Source organism: Saccostrea echinata, unplaced genomic scaffold, assembly GCF_033153115.1.
Source record: "Saccostrea echinata isolate AGI-Se365-2 ecotype Australia unplaced genomic scaffold, CSIRO_AGI_Sech_v1 ptg000001l, whole genome shotgun sequence".
In the NCBI taxonomy this organism is placed as follows: Eukaryota; Metazoa; Mollusca; class Bivalvia; order Ostreida; family Ostreidae; genus Saccostrea; species Saccostrea echinata.
This window is the reverse complement of record NW_026889750.1, coordinates 16,204,078-16,226,129: the sequence shown is the minus strand read 5'-3', so window position 1 is coordinate 16,226,129 and position 22,052 is coordinate 16,204,078. Positions and strand designations below refer to the sequence as shown.

Genomic DNA, 22,052 nt, shown 5'->3' with positions numbered 1-22,052 from the left:
TACGGATAGAAAATTTGAGTAAGATTAGGGTAACGCAAATTTACGACTAGGGTAAGGATTTTGTGACCTCTTTGAGTGATTAGGGTAAAGCCTGTGTAAAATGTCATTTTTGCTTGTTTGGGGTTTAAAAAATGCTATTTCAGCAGATTCAAAAAGCACTCTGCCAGTAAATTCATAATTCATTGTACCAAATACTATATAATTGAAAAATTCTCAGTGCGCTGACAATTTCTGGAAGAACACAGTAGCCTAATTTTGTTCAAATCAAATCAGTTTAGGTTTCTATTTATTAAACAAATTGAGTCTTGAAAACAGTGTTCTGTTGATTTTGATACGGCGAAAAACTTCAAATATATACAGATCAATTAAAGTATCATCAATGACGTGAAAAAAAGTCAGAAAAAAATCATACTCAAGACCTCTGAAAAGTATAAACAGAGGTGGGGTGCAATGGAGGAATAATCATACACCCTGTCCACTGGTAAAACCTGCCGTGTACTCTTTGTCATGATCAGGAAAATGAAAAAAAAATGGCCTAACAATTCATAAGAAAAAAGTCAGTAAACGTTCGACTTAACGATTTTGCAAACAAGGTCATTGTATCAAACATGGAATTTGCGAAATGGTATTTAGTTCGACTACCTTATTACATCATATTTGTGAAAATAATTTTGTAAATAAATACTGATAGAGCTATGTCCTCATCATTACACATTTGTCAATACATCTATACGTTTCGTTTCGTTTTGTTTACAGATTTATGAGATTTATCATTGTTTGATATCTTCTCAATTTACATTATTATACTTTAAAACAAAATCCCACACTTAATTGTTTCCTTGTTTGTGATCTAGTGTAAAAAGTCTCTTGCTGTGACATTCACTTTAACAATTGGATATTGACGATGCTTTGTCAATATACATTCAAAGTCTGATTTGTTACGTCCAATTAAACTCAATAAAAGACACAAAATATTCTGACACATTACATATTTGGATGTTTTACTCAAGAAAGACATTGATGGTAAACTAAAACCTACATGTAAGCTTAAAAGTTTATGATAAACGTGATGACTCCAACTCTTCTTTCATCAACTTCCCTATTTATTTAGCGATATATAATTTTTTTTAACCTGCATATAAGGTGTATTTAGTCAGTGGATTCGATGAGGAAGAGCATGTTTTCGTACGAACAATATCTAAAACGAGACAGACTACTGACGAATAAGTTGATTACACAATGGTATCAATAATTTCGTTTGAACGCCAACATCTTGCAAATCGTATGTTCAATGCAATGATCTTGTTAGCAGATATATTTTGTTGTTAGTTCGTATGTTGACTGATGTCTTTAATATAAATTGTTAGTTCATTATTTTCTTAATGAATTATGAACACATTTTCCGTTTATCTGATTAAAACAAAGGAAACGTGGTGGTGACCAATCGAAAGATGATGCCTACTCCCCATGGCACCTGATCTCAGCTCTGATGTTTTCCGAGGTCCTTGTTCGCTCATTTCACAATTTGCATTGTTAATTGGACTTTGGGCATGAATACTGTTTGCTAATTTCACATTTTAGTTGATAAAAATTTATTTCAATAATCTGCAATGCGGATTTAACTCGATCAACATTCATTTACTGTCGAGTACCAACAACTACAAATTAGACAGGGGTTGCTGAGTCATTTTCGATGATTTCACCAAACGTGGGGATTAAGGATGCAAAGAAGATTTAGATCAATACATGAAACAATACTTAAAGTTCAATCAAATAAATTAATTACATCATTTATACATGTATATTTATTTAACAATGAAATAATACATGTACATGAAACGGATAAGAGTAATATTTTTGTATGAAAATTGTGGTTATTAAAAATTTGCAATCGGTATATATCTTTGAGGAAGCAAAATTTCTTGAACATGTTCGAGAAAGCCTTTTCCAACTATATTAATTGAATAAAGCAGTTAAAATATCAAAATCGTGCACTATCAGTTTGTAAAATAAATAGCTTTACCCTAGTCTCGAAAAAAATTTACCCTAGTTCAGAAGCTTTACCCTAATCTGCAGCAAAACTTTGACGTGCATTTTCTATTTAATTACGCTAAAGTTGAATACAATCTCCATGCGAGCATGTAAAACTGAAGCTGCCCGACAGCTTGGTGCAAAATAAACTAAAACTTAAAGCCAGAAATCACCAATATTTGCATGAACAGAGCCCAGAGAGACCGACCACGGAAAAACATTGATCAAAAAAGCTCACTTGATCCTTTGGCTCCGTTGAGCTAAAGAATAAGAGTGTAGCAGATGGTAAATATAACAAACGCAGCAAAAGGATGTGACGTAAATGAAAAAAGAAGATATTCATACTCTTTATTCTCGTCCATTTATTTGTTTGTAAACATCTGCTTCATATTCATCGAAGAAACTACCAGTAATGATTGTTATGTGTAATATATTTTATTCATTCCCTTGAAAAAATTATATGGAAAGCCAATGTTAGTATACAAGTAATGCTAGTTATGCCATCAAAAGCTACTCGATAAGGACATTTACCGAACCCATCGGGTTTTTACGAGGACTAGCTCTCCCTAAACGTGTTTATTTCTGGGATTTTTAGTTACACTAGTGAATAGACATATATTTGTGACCAACTAAAAATAAATGTGAACAAAGCTCTTACAAGAGAGAGATACACATATTTCTCAATCTTACGAGGGTCGTTCAATAAATAATGCAACAAACAGTATATCAAAGTAAATGTAGATCTGTTTAATTTTATTTTTTCACAGTTGAAACGTTTAATTAAAGAGCTCCTAATCACAGAAAACCCCATGATTTTTCCTATTCACTGTGTAGAAACGGACTAGGGTAAAGTGCGTTACCCTAGTCCAAGATGGCGATAGGCAAAAACGCTTCAAATTTTTTCGTCTTGCACATTAGCAGGTCAATTTCGACGACTAAATGTATTGCAAAACTTTCTTACGTGGAGATTCAATTTTGTTTAAATAAAAGGACCATAGATACATTTTAAAGTGAGATTATTAAGAAATAGGGTTTGCTTATTTAAAAAATAAATTTTGAATAATCATTAACCACTGAGCTTAAAAAACAAAACAAAAAAAAATATGTGAAAGTTTTCAAATATTAGAAGTCATCAAAACACGGAACCATAGAAGGGGGTCAATACTTGACAATGAATTGTATTGAGATAAAACTAAAAACATTCTGTTCGAGAACCTTAGGGCTACAGATTAATATACAGACTCATGTAGTGAATATTCAAGTTTGTTCAAACCATGGCCCCGGGAGGGGGGGGGGTATTTTTTTTTAAACACTGAAATGTTTCCTTATTTTATGCACTGTCATATGTATAAACAAGTATATGTATATTGTGTTTGTTCTTTTTCACCTATATTTTAGGCATTTTCCTTCTATACAAATTGTGTTTATATTCTCTTTTTGCTCATATGGGTCCTGAATTATAATGAATCATCTGTTTTCTTAAATATAAATTATGATTACCGTTTTCCTTAAAGTAAGGATGCATTGACAAAACATAAGAGATATATTCAAGTGGTAATAAGTATATTGGCCAAAAATTGTCATCAATGTTTTACATTGGCATAAACTATTATATTCTGTTGAAAGAAAACATACGAATGGACCGACTAATGGTTATCATTCAGTTTTCATCTTACCTTAAACTAAGAATTAATAGTTTAAATTTTATTTAAAACATTATAAAAATTTTCTGTATTGTTAATGCAAATATATGTATTATTTTTGAAAACTCTGTTTGAAATACTACAAGTATAAAGACGTAGCCTATCGATGTTTTAATGAGCCTTCCCATTTTCAGTTCTGGACCAACCCCTCTGTACATAGAAAAATATTTATATAAACTTTTCACCGACATCAGTGATTCATGTTCGTTTATGATTTTTGTATCAGAAATCAAAAGATTTATTAAAAACTCCAGTAAAGAAAAAGATGACAATCTCAGCTGCACTGTAAAGCAAACCTATGCATATATATAAATCGCATTATTTCTATCGTCTATGTTAAGACGTTACGCGCAATGTTAATGCCATTTTACAATTTTAGTACCTGACCTATTAAACCCATCGGTGATTAAAAAAAACAAATCGCAATATGGGTGATATTGATATGAATGAATAGGTTTTGAACAGAACTACCCGACTCCAGTCAGAAAATAACATTAACGAGGTTCGCTCCTGAGCTTTTGTGCAGATTTATATCTTAACCTATATTTCAAAAATTCTGCATAAAGTTTTAGTTCTTGCAATAAATTTGGATTCTACAATGCCAATTAAACTATATTCAGTTAAAACTCCATGATTAAATTCCATACCAAAAGCATTAATTGAGGAACTATATTTTGTGGCGGAATGTTTTTAGAAGAAAATGATCATTTTTTTCTCTTACTAAGTATTTAAAGTATGTTAAGTTTGGATTCCTATTTTTCCATGCAGCCTGCACACAGAGTTATTTTGTACAGTAAACTGTTTTATACTGGTCCTAAATTATATATCAAATAAACTGTCATGAATTCTATCATCATATTTGATAAATATATGGCAAATATATTGTGAAAATCAAGAAAAAAAAATATCCCTATTTTAAGCTTAAAATTAGCACTATTTTAGTAATATCTAAAAATTAACATCACAGACCCCCAATTTTTATTTTATTTTCTGAATATATAAGATACTTTTAACCATTCTTCTTAAATTCAGTAAAATGTCATTACTTTCAAATTAATTTTTTGCTTGTTAGATTTTTAATGCCAGAAAAATGAAATTTTTTGAGTGCAAAAAGGTCAAATAATTGAACATGCGGAGTAATTTGAAAATTTTTTCGTTGTCACAAATTTTAATGTGTCTATTCAAGATGAAATAAGGCTGTGTTTGTTCCCATAATTTATTTGAATAAAAAATATTGTAGGAAAATATTTAAAAATTGATTTATGTGTAAGATGTATTTACAGTGCAAAAAGGTCAAACTAAATGCTCTGTAACGCCAAAAGAAGCGCATTGACCTCCATTTTTTGTTTTGATTTTTAATTAAACTATGTGTATAAATTCTAAAAATATACTTGATAAAAAATTCTCATTACTTTTGATGACAGGATCCAACCTCCTTAAGATAAATTTTATGCAAAATATAGAATTTTACAGCGCAAATAAAAGGAATCTTAAGCGTGTAACGCGTTACATTTTTTAAGCAGGGATCACGCATTTTTCCTGTGTATAGTGTTCAAAAAAGAATCTCGAGTTTTCATTTTTCTCACAAAACAAGAGGAATCCATGTCGTTTTTTACTTCATTAGCGGTTCTGTATTCCATGGTGGCAAGAAAAAGAAAGCGATAGTTATTTACTTAATAAGAATCTGTAATGCTATTAATCAAAAACGTGCATGTCAATATAGAGATTGATTTTACTCATTTACAAAAAGTTTAAATAGAAACAATTTATATCAAAATAATGTGCTTTTGTTATATATTTTAAATATTTCATCAATGTTGATATTAAACTGCATGCTTTATAGTTAGTTTATGGATTACAAGTTCAACAGAAATTTCCAGCGTCTAAAATGACGTGTAAAAATGAGATCAATCCGTTTTTCTAGGGGTTAAATTCTATTTTTTTTTTCATCGATTATAAAAATAATTATATGTTAAAAATGTGCTAATATAAACGATCATATTGAATGACAGATTAATAAATTTACTCTATTAATTATTATTTTACTCAACATTTAGGAGGTTCAACATATTTGTCCAGTGGACGTTCTTGACGCGTTATTCGTTTTGCTTCAACGTAATGCATGTAAGTGCGTTTGAGAGTGCTATGAGTAATATCAAACTTTATCAGATACAAATCGAAAGCACCCTTTTTTAAACTGGTTTAATTACAAGTAGCCTATGATTTTTTTTACTCATATTTCAAGTACAAAGACATACCGATATGGTACCAGTCAAGCTAGTAACACTATTACATTGTAGAAGCATTACATCAAATTTTCCATAGCGCTATAAAAACGTAACGTCAAACGTCACCAACATCACGCGTAACGTCTAACGTCACGTGACTTTTATTTGTAAAGCTTGTATAAAAACATGGAATCGAAGATTGTCCGGTATTTGGCTGAGGGGTCACTTACACATGTACTTGCAAATTTAATTCATAAATCTATTGCAATTATGTAATTATAAAAATTGATCTTAGCAAAGGTCATCTTCATTGCATGACAATCTAAACGAGAAGATCCTACTTGGTGAGGAATATGTGAGAAAATATTAGCTGATTCGTTTGTTTTTGCTATAGACTTTCCTGATACGATTAATAAGAAATGAAGGATTTAGAAGGGGAAGGGGAGTAAGGCGGTCATTTTTCAGCTGTCTAGGAATATTGCTGCTTCATAATTTCGTTAAGATACCAAAACTCTCCCTGTCTCATAAAATTACAGTCCTTTTGAGTCACAGGAAATGACAAACTCCATCTCGATTCTTCTACTATCAATATTGGTGTTTCTTTGCTATTGCAAAAGTTTTCCAAGTTCTTTCTTAACAATTTATAATAAGAAATTTCTTCTAGAATATCATGTCCATAAGAATGAATTTGTTTCCATAGACGTTTTAGAAAGAAATGGTATAATTCGTGATCGAGTTAAGCATACTGTCGATATAAACGAACTTCTTTCAGTCCAACTTCATTCAAGTCTGAACTTTCTTGATTAACATTCAGATTGACAAATAGAACATCCTTAACATTCCAGTTTAACATTCATCTTAAACGTACGATTGATTCGTCCATATACTCATTTATAATGACAAGGTCGAATTCCTTATCAAGTTTCTCTAAATATATTGCTTCACCTCGTGCGAGCTGAAAGAATAAAAAAGGTGCAATGGAAAATTATATTCAAAGGCCATTCTTTTATTTAAAACGGATGTTACTGGATTGTTGTTTCCTTGTTTTTCAGACAGAGTGGAATTCTGAAGAAAATGACGAAGGAATTGAGCATGTCTGTTTTGTTCACCATGATGAAAATCCCGAATGATGGATTTAAATTGCAGAAACGGTTCTCGGCGGACAATTCCTATGTATTTTGTATCATTTGGCATGATTCTTTCAAAAGCAGAACGGTTATAAACAACATGGAAACACAATATTTCGTACCTTTTACCTTTAGGAGGTGGAATGATATTGTATCCTGGTATAACTGATTCTTCTATACTGATAACATTAGGATAAGTTGATTTATTATTGGCAACAACAAAAGTTAAATTCCTTTTGAGTTCGTAACGAAGGAAGATTCCCTGAGCTGTTGTACTCCCCGTTTTGTGGACTTTCAAGAAAGCTATATGTTTATTTGGTGTTTGCTTTGTTGTAAAATATATTCTGTTGCTGCATTATTCAAAACAGCTATTTGGTTTGTGTTTCCGTACTTCCAATACTTCTGCAACGGTGTGCGGTATTCAAAGTTAGCGGTCATTATGTAAAGGAAGTGTTAGAAAAATTCCGAAACATATACATCTGAAATGTAAAATCTCAGTTTAGATAACGCTGAATTTGTCCAAACGAGGTGTTACATCTTAAAAGTACAGCAAACCTTAAAAAACGAATGGCCTAATGGTTACAAACAGATGGATGGGGGACGAGGTCACCCAGGGAACAATAATTGTCATTTTTCAGAAGTTTTATTGAAAAGGCAAATTCTATGTTAAATAGAAATGTATAAAATGAAGAGGTCAATTTTTCATAAAATATGAGTCTTTTAAGTATATACATGTACCATGGTTTTAGAGATGCAAGTTTATCCCCTCCACACGCAAACAATACATACAATTATACATTAGTTAGATTCAAGGATCATTTTATATACATGTAAGAATTTTTCAGACACGGAAATCCTTTTCGTTGTAATACATATGGAATGCCTATTAGTTATAGACACCAGATGCTGTTCTTTAACAAACTTTTCTTTTATGTACAGAAACGTGAAGATTTCATTCCTAATAACAATACCAACAAATCTACAACTTAACGATGTTTGTCAATTAACTAAATTACTATTGGCAGAGTTTTTCTACATGTATATCGGAATGAACTGAATTTTCAGCAATACTAGGTATCAAATTTTATGCTAACGTGTAAAAATACATACATCTTTGTCACTGATACAGCCATCACATGATAGCAAGTCTTCTCCAGCGTTTAATTTATCTGTAGAGGTTCACTATTGAATTATGCCTGCTGGCTATCTAGCTAAAAATCACCGAGTTCACCTCACTATCAATTCACCCATAAAAGGCATATTCAATGTAATTTTTGTTGATCTTTTGACGTATAAAGGGTTCAATTCAAGACAAAAAAGTTCATGTACAATAAACCAAAAACAACTAGTATAACTATTGTGACAATTTATGGTCACAGATTTATTAGTTCAAAATTTGGTTGACTTGCCTTTATATACTTATAACGATCGTCATATTTCTTTGAACATTGTGGAGTTCGTTTAAACTTCTTTAAGAAGATTAAGGGGGGAGGGTTGTCCCACATTAAAGACGCTGAAACAATTATGCATGAAAGAGGTTCTGTCATCAAGTTACGTATTAAACTCAGACATCCTTTTTCCGGTGACTCTGGGGAAGCTTCAGTAGACGAAAGACATAAGATCTACGGCATTTCTAAATGACAAGAAAACTGAAGAAAGAAAATCCTCAAAAGAAAACTTCCGATGTTACATTAAACTTTTACCAGACCTGTTTACCCATTGGTAAAATACAAAACCATATCATATCTGTATCCCAAAAGCATATGAGAAATACTAGTATACTAGTAAGCAGTAAACGAGGGAAACTTATCTTTGCATGTAACTAATCACATCAACTTTTGTGAACGTAGAGTTGAATCAAAATACATTACAAGTGTGAGAGGTATATACATGTAATATACTTGTGGCCAAATCTTCACATGCACAGTTTAAGGTGGCATTTTAAATAGTTCGCCCTGAGTAATACTTTTAAACAGCACATTATAGCCGTTCGTAATTTAAAAGAGACTTAACAGTGCCAGATCTATAAAAAAGCTTTGGATGGAAATACAGCCTATGAAGACGCATAGAAGGCAAACCTGTCTGATTCAATGATTTTTTTTTTGTCAAGGAGAGGCATAACTTCACTTACAACCAAATATTCATTTTAATTTATATATATATATATATATATATATATATATATATATATATATATATATATATATATATATATATATATATATATATATATATATATATATATATATATATATATATGTATGTATGTATGTATATGTATATAATCCTTATTAATCAAAAATTGCAAAAGGATCAGAAAAAAAGATATTTGTGTCAGTTTATCAGTAATGTGAATTTGAATCAAGTTTTATCTACTTCATTACTTACTTTTACCAACTCCGATACTTATGGATAAAACTACAGAAACTAAACATCCCAAATGAAGAATAAAACAGATATTACGGATCATTTTGATAAAATCAATTTCTCTTTCACAGTGTGTATATTAAGTTTTCCAGAATCACATTATGAGGAATACAATCACTAACTTATTAATATCGTCACAGTTTCTTCGCTGATTTCCCGAAATTAAGTGATCTAGTGAGCACTTGTAGTGATGAACGTATAATATGGTATCACTTTAGTGAGAGCTACCGTGGTGTGTGCAACGAGAAGCTGCCAAATGCAACTACAAAGGCAGCCTAAAATGAATCGCCATACTCACTAGTAGTGTTATATACATGTTCAAAATTATGTATTTTTCTAATTATTGAATTAATATAAAGGAAAATCATTTTCTTTAAATCAAGGATCAGATAAACATGTAATATAAGGAATAACCTCTTTTTTATTTATAATGGTGATCAAACAGTTTTCTCATGTGATGATTTTATGCATGAAAACCTGCATTTATGCAAATTATCACGTGACTCTAATTGATCACATCATTTAAACCGGAAAACTAGACAGGTATTTCTTAAATAAAATTGTCAAGTTAAAAGACTAATTCTGCCAAATTTTACCTTGAAAGGTAGATTGAACTATATGTATTTTACTGAAAAAAATTATATGTCTTTTGGAAAATAATTGGAGTTAAAACAAACTTTGAATTTTGACGTTCTGTACAAACCCTCTGGTCATAAGCTTTGTTCCAGCTAAACAATGGACAAAAATAAATTTGTTCGAATCAGTCTAACTAAGCCCATCCCCTTCTATTTCACAACGAAGTGAAATAATAGGCTGTGGTTTTAGTCAGACTGTGTTTGAATGATTTTGAATCGAGGTCATGTCATATCTTCAAATGATTAGCTATCAACCATCAAATGTTTCTTCTTATTTTTCCTCATCAGTTCACTGTTATTAAAAAAAAAGACAAACATTGTCCCGATCTTCAATCTCAATCATATTAAGCTATATATAGATAGACAAGGAAGAAGGGTATTGATTACAATGTTGATATTGCAAATATACTTGTAAGTACGTATACACGCAATCCACATTACTGTCAGCTGTACAAGTTTATCTTTACCTGAATTTTTATTATCTTGAAAACATGTTGAAAAAAGGACAATATTATATAATAATACAGACAAAAATTGGCTAAAATGTGTATTAATCACACAGAAACAAATATTCGTTTACCTTTTAAGGTATTCAATGTATAACGACCATATTTTGTATTTAATAAATGAACGGTCCTATATTTTTAATTATGGTATCATTTTGATGGTGTTGTGAAATAAAAACACTCCACCAAAGAAATTTAAAAAAAATGATTATTGTCAAATTAATTGCACCTTGAATTTTACATTGAAGTCTATGGGCAAAGCATGTGTTATTAAGATATTGTAAAAAGTATTTTGAATTTCATAAAAAGCTTTTGGTGAAAATATGCAAACACTCTCTCATTATTAAAATATGAAATAAAATTAATCATTTACCACAGATATTTTGATGAAATTAAAATGTTCTTCTTTGTATCAAGGGCAGATAACTCTTCAAAAACTTTAAAAGTGCGAAATGACAAGTTTCTTATATGTTATCAGTCATGTGAATTTGGATCATTTCACTTTCATTATTATCTAGCAATGCATTTTTAACTAGTTTAAAATGATTCAAAATTGTTCAAAATCCCTTCATTATACATTGAATATCTTAACCTTCACCTTAAACAGGTTAAAATCTAGTAGACAGATCTACAAATCAGGCAATAACTGTCACTTATTACGCTGAAAATACTGAGAGGGAATGGTGGTGACATTAGGAACCTTGATTACCGGTCTGTTAATTTTTATTGTCTGTGTCCTCTTCCTATTTCTCGTGTAAGTATTATTACATATTTTTTTTTCAACATATAAAGCTAAATTTAGAATCATTCTTGTAAACATTTTATGTTTAAATGCAGTGTCAATGACATTATTATTTACGGTAGTTTCGTCCATCATTGGATTTAATTTTTGCCTTGCTTATGTTGGAACAAGAAAATAATCAAAGAAATGTAGATATTTGTGTAATTGTTAGACATAAACATGCATTTATTTTTTTATTCAGACGCCTCTTGAACTAACAAAACCACCTTTTCAATATGTGTTAAAAAGAAATACACCAAGCATATGCAATCCAGTAGGGAAAGAGGGGTCTTCACCCCGAAGAATTTTCAGTGTTATTGAATCTATGTATATTAAATTTTTAAAAAAAAAATACTTTGGACCCTTTTAAGAAACATGGACTCCTCCTCCGTTGGTAAGAAGAGTCATTTTTAGGGCGCGTCGATTTACCCAAAAGGACCCAAAAGAACCCAAAAGGACCCAAAAGGAACCCAAAAGGAACCCAAAAGAATCCAAAAGGACCCAAAAGGAACCCAAAAGGACTCAAAATGAATATACACATGTATTATGATATACTGAAAATTAATAATTTGAATTAAATAATGAATATTACATCATAAGTTTACATAAAATTTGGCAAAAACATAAATTTATACTGTTGCAACTTTTCTTTGAGAAATAACATAACGCCTTATATAACACGTCAAACACTAAATCTGGTTAGATATGCTTTGTTTTATTTGAGCTGAAAATAACAAAGTATTATTATATTTCCCCTTCTATTTTAACATATCTTACTATATGACTGAAGCAGTAAATTTTATTTTATGACTTATTCTAGGCATATGGTTTCGGGGGTGGGGGTGGGGGAAGGGGATACCCCCACCCCAACCACACACTTTTCCCCCAAAACTACTGTTTTATTTTCAATAAAGCGTGAAAGTGTTCATTGAATAGCCAGTTATCCCCTTAATTTTAGTCCTTTTGGGTTGCTTTTAATTTCCTTTTGGGTTCCTTTTGGGTCCTTTTGGGTTCTTTTGGGTCCTTTTGGGTAAATCGACGCACCGTCATTTTTATAAAGGAAAGTGTTTTGTCCGTGAGATGACTGTGTCATCCCTTACCCCCAGAGAAATGATTTTTTTAAATGCATGTACATGTTTTGGCACTATTTTTTCGGAGGTTTTTTTTTGGGGGGGGGGGGGGTTGGTTTAGACCCCAACCCACCTCCTTTATGAAAAATTCTTGGATCCGCTCTTTCTGCGAGTACTTGCTTACTTCGATTTTTTAACATACCAAATATGACAGTTTTATTGAATATTATTTGAAATTTTACTTTATCTGAAAATGTGGAAATATAAATACATGTATCTGACACCTTTCATGCTGCTCAATTTTTTTTAAATAAAAAAAATTAATAATTAAAATGATTGAATTTCAATGGGCTATTCAGTTTTATTCTTGTCTTGTAGCGCCAGGAATCTATGTTTCCTTCGTCGAGATTTTTGAGCCATAGAGTTCTTTTCAGCTTTACTTGCCTATCCGGGCAATCTTTTACTCTATGAGTAAATAGGAAATCTATATCAGACTTTTATATAATAAAACTTTTTTTTATTACATTTAGGTCAATTATTTTTATTTCACAGTTACTATAGTGATGCACGTTTATCAATGACTTTTAAATCTTTTTTTTCACTTGATATATCAAAGACGAGAATACATGTCATAGAATGCAACTGAAAATAAGCTGTTTTAAATGAAAATAGATCGAACAAACAAAACAAATAAGCAAAAACATTTTTTTTATTCTCTGTATTTTAAAGATACGTGAAATGGAATTTCGGGATTTTCAAGAGAATGGGGGTCAAAGGGCCACCCCCTCATATTTTGTTTGGAAATCACATGACCATCGCTAAAAAGGTAACTTTAAGAGGACAAGAAAGAATTTTTTTTTGGATTGGCCAATAAATCGATAATTTAGAAATTCAAAGTTGTGTCTTTACTTCATGTAAACATCGAAAATTAAAGGAAAATAAGAAGAAAAACTTGTAAACAATAACAAAAAATTTATTCCAGGGATTTGCGGAAGCCGACATGATGTGGTGGAGGGAATATGGAGATGTATTTGGGTATTTCGTTTTTTAATTTAATGATTTTCAACATTTTTGTGAATTTAAATTTCCATTTACTATATCAACCTAACAACTGTGCAGCTATGAATTTTATTATCTGAGATGTTCGGTTATAACAGATACTTTAGCGGTAGATCACCAATGTTGGTTGTGGCAGATACGGACATATTAAAAGAGATTCTTGTCAAGCAATTCCAAAACTTCACAGATCGAGCGGTATGTTTGGTTAACATAAGAGATCATTGAACCCCATCTTCACCCCCATTACCTTATTCTCACAGATGTAACCCCCTTGGTTTGGTCTCAAACAGAGAAAAATATAAACATGAATCGGTTAAACTTTTCATTCTAATATGTAATGTCCAGTATTTGGCTGTATATGTAGCTGTCACATAGGTCGGAAATATAAAGAGTATAAATGATTCAGAAAGATAGTAGACAGTTTGAACAGAAATGCTTGAACTTCTAGTAAAGACTATGGCTTTTAATAATTGTTCTGGTGTAGAAATTGACAAATGCATTTCTAAGATTTTCTTTCAAATATAATTATTTTAAAAAAAATTATATTTACAAAGTTTTTTGTATGTATGTAGGTTCCACGGGGTTTCAGTGGTGACGTGGAAGAAAATCTGACTGCCCAGCAGGGAAAAGCATGGAAAAGTTCGCGAACAATATTATCCCCTACTTTTACATCTGGAAAACTCAGGAAGGTGGGTAGCGGGTTATGCCGCAAGCCTAGTAGCAATTAACTTCTACCAAGTTAATATTACCGTGTTAAACACTTTTTTGTAATATATATATAGAAATCGAAGATACTGATGCACATTATTGTATGGAGGAATATTATTTTATCTCCTTTTTATAATTTCTATTTATGAAATAAGTGTACCACGTTCTATAAAATAGCAAGTCTTAATGAAATAGCACTGGAATATGAGCTTTCATGAAAAAAATTCATACTAGTATACCAGATAAGTAGAATTTTCAGTGAGTATCCAGTTGGAATTATTAGAGAGCAGTTGCTAAACTTGAATTTTACAGTACTACTTCAGGATGTAATATCCGAAAGACAAAGCACGGAGAAGTTGAAATGAGAAAAGAATGATGTTGGTCGAGCGTTATTCATTGCGTAGACAAATAAACACAGAATATCAAACAATGTAATTTTGATAACGGTTATCTTTCATACAATTAGATGGACTCGTTGATAAATGAAGCTGGCAATGCACTTGTTCAACACATTAAAAGAAAAATCAAAGAGAACGATGAAGTAGACTTCGTGAGGTAGGTACTGTGGAAGACACTGACAGACCCTTGCTTCGAATTAAGTAAAGATGTGGTACAGAAATGTTCAAATGCTTATTATTGAACTGTAACAGCATCATCACATGTTCTATCATAATAAAGATCTAATGAAGAGTTAAATATTCATATTCTATCACTTAAGTTATCTTTTCTAAAATTCGTAGGTCGGTTACCTTTTTTTCTGGATATGTGTTGATCGTTTAATATACAGGTTGTTCGGATGTTATACCATTGACGTCATTGCCTCCACTGCATTTGGAATCAAAATTGATTCACAAAGAGACCCCGAGGACAAATTTGCGCGAATGGTCTCACAACTTATAAATGTACCACTCAGCTCGCCTCTACTGTTTCTTGCTTGTAAGTAAAACCTTTGACAGACAATTTATCTACAATGTATTTATTTGTTGAAATGAAGTCTAGTTTTAATAAAACTTTGTTCCAATTTAATTGAAGCTCGTATTTGAATGAAATATTACTTCATAATACCTTCAATTCTAGTTATATTTCCCGAACTTTCGAGGCCAATTGCTAAACTTTTCAAAGTTAGTTTCTTGAACAAGGAGGCATCTGCGTTTTTCAAGAAAGAAATCGAAAAAGAGTTTAACACAAGAGATCCTAGTAAAAAGGTGATGGTTTTGAAAATATAAAATTTGTATGAAATATAGTCGTACTCTTAAAAAAATTAACATACTTTACATACTAATGATACATTTATTAACTGGGTTCGATGGCGTGCGTACGGACCCAAGAACCAAAGTTTTTGCTTGAGGCCGTTAGGTTGAGGGCAACAATTTGGTTCGAGAATCCGGCAAATCGCCTTTTTCCCGAAAATCCAGTCAGTATGTTTTATTATACCTTAAAAATTGTTTCCATTACAAATCTTGCGCTGGCCTGTCCTTATTTGCCATGCAGATGACAAATTTTTTTTAATGTAAATTTCATTTACCTGCAATGCGAATTTAGCTTGGTCATTTCCGTAACTATCAAACAATAATGAATGCATATTAAACATAGATCTAGCATGTTCTCGTGTCGGATGATCTCGATTAATGTGACTTAAGAAAAAGGTCATATAGCGGCCCAACCTAACCGACTGGTGTGACCTGAAAGGCATCATAAAGAGTCCAACTTCGAATTCTCGAGAGTCGAGACTGGTTCAACATATAACCGACCTGTCAAACACCGTATTATTTTGGACTGCTCAGTGAAAAAAAAACCTTGAAAATTTCAGATTTTTAGTATACAAGAGATTTATATAGGAAATAAATTTTAAAGGTATTATTTCGGATGCATTGGTGTCATAAAATGTTGTATCATAAATACTTTATAAAAAAAGAAATTTGTGGAGTGTATTTTTGCCTTTAATGTTTTATTCTCGAATTTGATTGACAGGAATATATAGATTTCATCCAGTTGATGAGGGACGCCCATAATGACAATCCACAGGAAACGGACGAAAAAAGAGGTGTGTCTTCATTATTGTTCAAGCTCGATATTGTATCACATTGCGTGACATAAATATACCCTCTGACCTTACCTGGCCATGCTTAAATTATCAAATTTAAATTTTGATTTAAAAAGATTATAATTCAGAAGTTAGTGTGTCTGTTGACATTTTGATAGAGCTTAAACTTTTGTATAATTTTGAGACGAGGAAATATGCACTTATTGACGGTTCTAAGAATGAATGTTATTTATGATTTGTTGGTCCTGAAAAACAAAAATGGCGCCCGAAGGGTAAACCTAACATTTTGGCGGAGGATTCAACAAATTATTTATAAATGTTGCCTGAATCTCAGTAAGTAATTGCTTTGATTTACCTTCCACTTGTTGAAAAGTTTGGATACCATCTTTATAAGAAAAGACAAATTGTGTGTATTTGATCAGTCCCAAAATGTTGACGATGAATAGGTAGCTACAGTCCTATATTACTTATAATTGTTGACCCTCTTGCCTCAATATCTGATTTATTGGACTTTTCATCCATAGTATTTATATAGTGATATATCTATAAGGGTAAAAAAAGAACTTTACATGTATTTCCAGGATTAACTACTTCTGAGATCATCGCTAACTGCCTGCTGTTCTTCTTTGCCGGTTATGAGACCACCGCCGTCACGTTGTCTTTTTTTGCGTACATGCTGGCTCTCCACCCAGAAGTTCAACAGCGGGTGTACGAAGAAATCGTGTTAGAACTAGGTGATGTAAGTAAAAAAAAGTGTTTGTCTTGAAAAAAAAAAAGATTTTTCGAGCTTATTTGATTTCTGTACAGATATATCGCAAAAGAAAGATGGTCTATTCAGAGAAGTAACATTGATTTTCAAAGTAGGAGGGGGTGGGGTGGGGAAAAAAGAGAAGCACAAGAAAAGTTCCTGAGACAATTTTGACAAATTGGTCACTGGCAGATGGATATGGCAAAACTTGGTTAACGAATGTATCACTGGCATAGGTTAGCTACCAAATAGATCACTGATATATGGTAGCTAATGAATGGATCACTGGCAAATGATGGCTTACGAATGGACCACTGACAAAGGCTAGCCAACGAATGGACAACTGACAAATGCTAGCTAACGAATGGACCACTGACAAAGGTTAGCTAACGAATGGACCACTGGCATAGATTAGCAAAGGAATGGGTCACTGGCATTGGTTAAATAACGATTGTTGAAGAAAAAAGGCTGTAAAAAAAACTACAATGGAATCGTCTTGCGCGTTCTGGGCTATGAAGATGTAGATCATCAGGTTTCATACAGAATCTGCTTGACTCAGTCACCGAATGCACACTTTACTTACAGGAAGAACCAGGCTATGACAACATCGGAAAGTTACAGTATATGGACATGTGCATCAATGAAACGATGAGAATATTCCCTGTAGTTCCAAGGTAACATTGACTGACTACATTCTGTAATTTTGTAAACTAGACAAAGGTATATTTTATCATGTCGGAAGTTTTTGCTTGTTTTAGAGTTTGATGTACAGCATGACCTCACGTTCCTTTCTAAATGAAGCGTATTTTAAGTGATGTCCAATAACCATAAGCATGGTCTGTTTGAATATCTTTCTGATCTCGTTCGTACATTTAACTTTCTTTGACTTCTTCACAAGACCGTTTTAAACCTGACTTACAAGAAGCATTTTTGAGTGAATGTTTTTAATTTTTTAAAGTGAATTAAAGGTTATTTTCTATTCAGAGAAAGATAATTGTGGAGATGAAATAGATTGTCCATTACAAAAATTTTGATGTTTCTTAAGCAGAATTTTTATACATGATAAAAATTCAGCATAAGGAATATCAAAATGGTTGTAAAGGACAATATTTTGAATCTTTGCAATAAATTCAGTGCATGACTAATAGAGGAAAGTCCAAAGTTTTGCAAAGGAACATAAAGTAGAACTCTTTTTTTTTTTGTTGAGGAAAACAACTATTTGGTTAGAAATATATATTTTTTAGAAGAGTTGACGGACTTGATTAAATTAGAAAGTTATCATTTAGCAAGTTTTATGGTAGATATAATGACCTTATCAGCAAATATAATCTATCATTAAATCAAATGCTGACCGATGCTTTTCATACTAATTGTTAGACCATTATTTACGCACTGAATTGCCTACGCCCCCCCCCCTCCCCTGATTTTGACAAAGAGAACACACGGCGGGTGTGACCGGTCGGCACTCCTCCATGGGACCCAGTCCCACCTCTGATGTTTCACGGGTCCGTGTTTGCTCTGTTCCTGATTTGTACTTGTTTGAGTAGACTTATGAGCTTGAATACTGTTCGTTATCTCCAGATTTCATTGTTATGTAAGCATTCCTGTAAGGGTCTTTAAAATCGTACTTCCGCATCAAAGATAGGACCGCAGTAAAAAGTCTGAATATATTTAATTTAAAAAGTCTCAAATGCTGTTAGCGAAGACACATTTAACAATAGATATGGAAGCATTGTGTTACATTGCTAGTTAATATTGTTTGTATTTTGGTATTTCTACAGTTAAAGTTCTTTTAGATCTGTTACTAAAATTTTTATACTTATTGGCTCCTGACGAGTATATCTAAGGTTTTTAATTTCTTTATTGAAAATATGTTTATGTATTGGAGGAAATTTATTAACTGATTGTCTTTATTTGGTAAGGCCTTGAGGTTTCAATTTCAATTTCTAATACGATATCGTCGACAGGTACAGTACATGTACATATACCTCGGCTATGATGGAGATATATTTCTCAGTTATTTTCCTTCAGGACTGATAGAACATGTATTCAGGATACTGAAGTAAATGGACTAAAGATACCTAAAGGCATGAAGATTGCAATACCGATTTGGATTTTACACCATTCCGATAAACTCTGGGAAGATCCTGCAAAATTCGACCCAGAAAGGTTTCACAAAAAAATTCTTCATTTAAAATTAAAAAATCAACTTTTTTTCAAACTCTACAAAAATATTTACTTTGTATCTATCTCAGACTCGATTTATAGATACATGCGGTCTTTCTCATTATTCATGATATATATAGGGTATCTTCGCTGACACCTCGAATGAGTCGAGTAAAATTTAAATTTGTTGAATGGATACACATGTTTATCCAATATATATATATAACTTCAAACACAGTTATCATGTTGTATACTTTGAATTTACCCACAATCAATGAATTTAAATTTGAAATTTTCAACATGACAGATGGACCTACATAATTGTCTAATTTCTCTGACTTAAACATTTCTGAAACTACGAAGACTGATACTGATTGACCAAGACAAAGGAACATATACAGTAAACACACAAGAAAATAAGAAATGAAGGAAGTTTCATTCTATATGGTTTATATTTACATTGTTCTACTTTAGATTTTCAGCGGAAAATAAAGCCAAGATGAATCCATATCAGTTCATGCCTTTCGGGTATGGTCCCAGAATATGTATCGGAAAAAGACTGGCTCTGACCGAGATCAAAGTAGCCTTGACCAAAGTTCTCAGAGAGTTTGAATTAACAACATGCTCCAAAACGAATGTGAGTATTACTGAATATCGAGAAAGATGAAGATAACGAACAGTGATCGATATAAAAAAAAATACAAACAATACAAATCAGTGGACGGAAAATGAAACACGGACCCCCGGAAATTCCAGAGGTGGGATCAGGTGCCTAGGAGGAGTGAGCTACCCATGTCGACCTGTCACACCCGGTTGATCAGGTAGACGGAGTAATCCGTTGTCAAATTTAAAAACAAAGGCCTAACAATTGGTTTTAAATATGTCAGTCTACATACAACCTAATGATAGGTTGTATTTGCTAACAAGGCCATCATAGAACGACCATGGAATTTACGATATGCTGACTTTAAAAACGAGAAAGTAAGAAATGTTTAAACATGGTGAGAATGTATATATTTTGTGTGTATGTCGGGCCCGTAGCAATGGTTTCAAAAGTGGGGGGGCCAACTTCCCAAGAAAAGGAGAAAAACCTAAACTGACCAAGAGGGGGGGGGGGGTTCGCAACTTCCCAAAATTATCTGACAAGCTTAAAAAAAGGTATTTTACTGTCTAGATCCTGGAATTTGCCAGTGCTCGACCTTACAACATCAAAAAGTAAGGGGACCAGCCAGCATCTAAAGGATAATTTACTATAGCAAAACACTACACTTAGAAAAAAGGGGACTTCTGCGTTCTATGGGCCTCTGTGTGTGTATGTGTGTGTGTGTACAATAGTTTGTTTATTTGCTTGCTATTTGAATTCGACAACTAATGGATACATTGATTTCTTTTCATGCCAATACATATGTTTTATATGATAATTATTGGTATTAACAAAGTTTATTCATACCTTAATATTTTTATTGAAAATTTAAAAAAAATATTCTAAACGTGTTTATTTTCATCGTAGATACCACCTAAGTTGACAAACGAAGGCCTCGTTAAACCTGAAAATATGTGGCTGAAGGTGACCATGAGATGACATGCTAAATCAAAAGTTAATGATACATACATGCAGTGTATCGAACAACCTTCATATGATTATTAAGTGCAAGATCAGTGGTGTGTTTTGATTATTTTAAACAGTACGCTTTAGTAAGATTTTCTTTCTTTCCAGCTGAATAACACAATGAATAAAATTTAGCAATTCACAAATTGTTCTTATTTAAAGAGGATCTGATTTTTCATTATTCTTGACTCCTTCTCCTTTTGTAATTAGAAATTTATCATTGCATTGATTTTCATATATTCCTAAGTATACATGTAGGAATCGAAACTAATTAGATTTAAAATCCTACTAAAGAAATACATATTTACAGTAGTATACAAATAAGATTGAGAAATATGTGTATCTCTCTCTTGTAAGAGCTTTGTTCACATTTATTTTTAGTTGGTCACAAATATATGTCTATTCACTAGTGTAACTAAAAATCCCAGAAATACACACGTTTAGGGAGAGCTAGTCCTCGTAAAAACCCGAAGGGTTCGGTAAATTTGCTTATCGAGTACATGTAGCTATTGATCTCATAAAAAGCATTTTTTGTATACTAACTTTGGCTTTAAATATAATATTTCAAGAAAATTAATAAAGTATTACATAAAACAATCATAACTGGTAGTTTCTTCGATCAATATGAAGCAGCTGTTTACAAACAAATAAATGAACGAAAATAAAGAGTATGAATATCTTCTTTTTTCATTTACGTCACATGCTTCTGCTGCGTATATTATATTGACCATCTGCTACACTCCTATTCTTTAGCTCAACTGAGCCAAAGGATCAAGTGAGCTTTTCTGGTCAAAGTTTTTCCGTTGTCAGTCTTTCTGGGCTCTGTTCATCTTGCACATTAGCAGGTCATTTTCGACTAATTGTATTGCAAAACTTTCTTACGTGGAGATTCAATTTTGTTTAAATAAAAGGACCATAGATACATTTTAAAGTGAGATTATTAAGAAATAGGGTTTGCTTATTTAAAAAATAAATTTTGAATAATCATTAACCACTGAGCTTAAAAAACAAAACAAAAAAAAATATGTGAAAGTTTTCAAATATTAGAAAAGTCATCAAAACACGGAACCATAAAAGGGGGTCAATACTTGACAATGAATTGTATTGAGATAAAACTAAAAACATTGTGTTCGAGAACCTTAGGGCTACAGATTAATATACAGACTCATGTAGTGAATATTCAAGTTTGTTCAAACCATGGCCCCGGGAG

General features: G+C 32.0%; 1 protein-coding gene and 1 pseudogene across 1 annotated transcript; one reads left to right on the top strand and one right to left on the bottom strand.

Moving 5' to 3' along the window:
- Positions 1 to 6,431: 6,431 nt before the first annotated feature.
- LOC133195043 (galactose-3-O-sulfotransferase 2-like) lies at positions 6,432 to 8,222 on the bottom strand (annotated as a pseudogene).
- Positions 8,223 to 11,302: 3,080 nt separating this feature from the next.
- LOC133185765 (cytochrome P450 3A24-like) lies at positions 11,303 to 21,479 on the top strand. Its single transcript, XM_061321064.1, has 14 exons — positions 11,303 to 11,411; positions 13,238 to 13,334; positions 13,491 to 13,543; positions 13,666 to 13,762; positions 14,140 to 14,256; positions 14,742 to 14,830; positions 15,063 to 15,211; positions 15,353 to 15,480; positions 16,247 to 16,319; positions 16,901 to 17,058; positions 17,653 to 17,741; positions 19,099 to 19,236; positions 19,708 to 19,870; positions 20,744 to 21,479. The coding sequence occupies exons 1-14, from the start codon at positions 11,338 to 11,340 to the stop codon at positions 20,813 to 20,815; spliced, it is 1,497 nt and encodes a 498-aa protein (XP_061177048.1). The 5' UTR covers positions 11,303 to 11,337; the 3' UTR covers positions 20,816 to 21,479.
- The last annotated feature ends 573 nt before the right edge of the window (positions 21,480 to 22,052 follow it).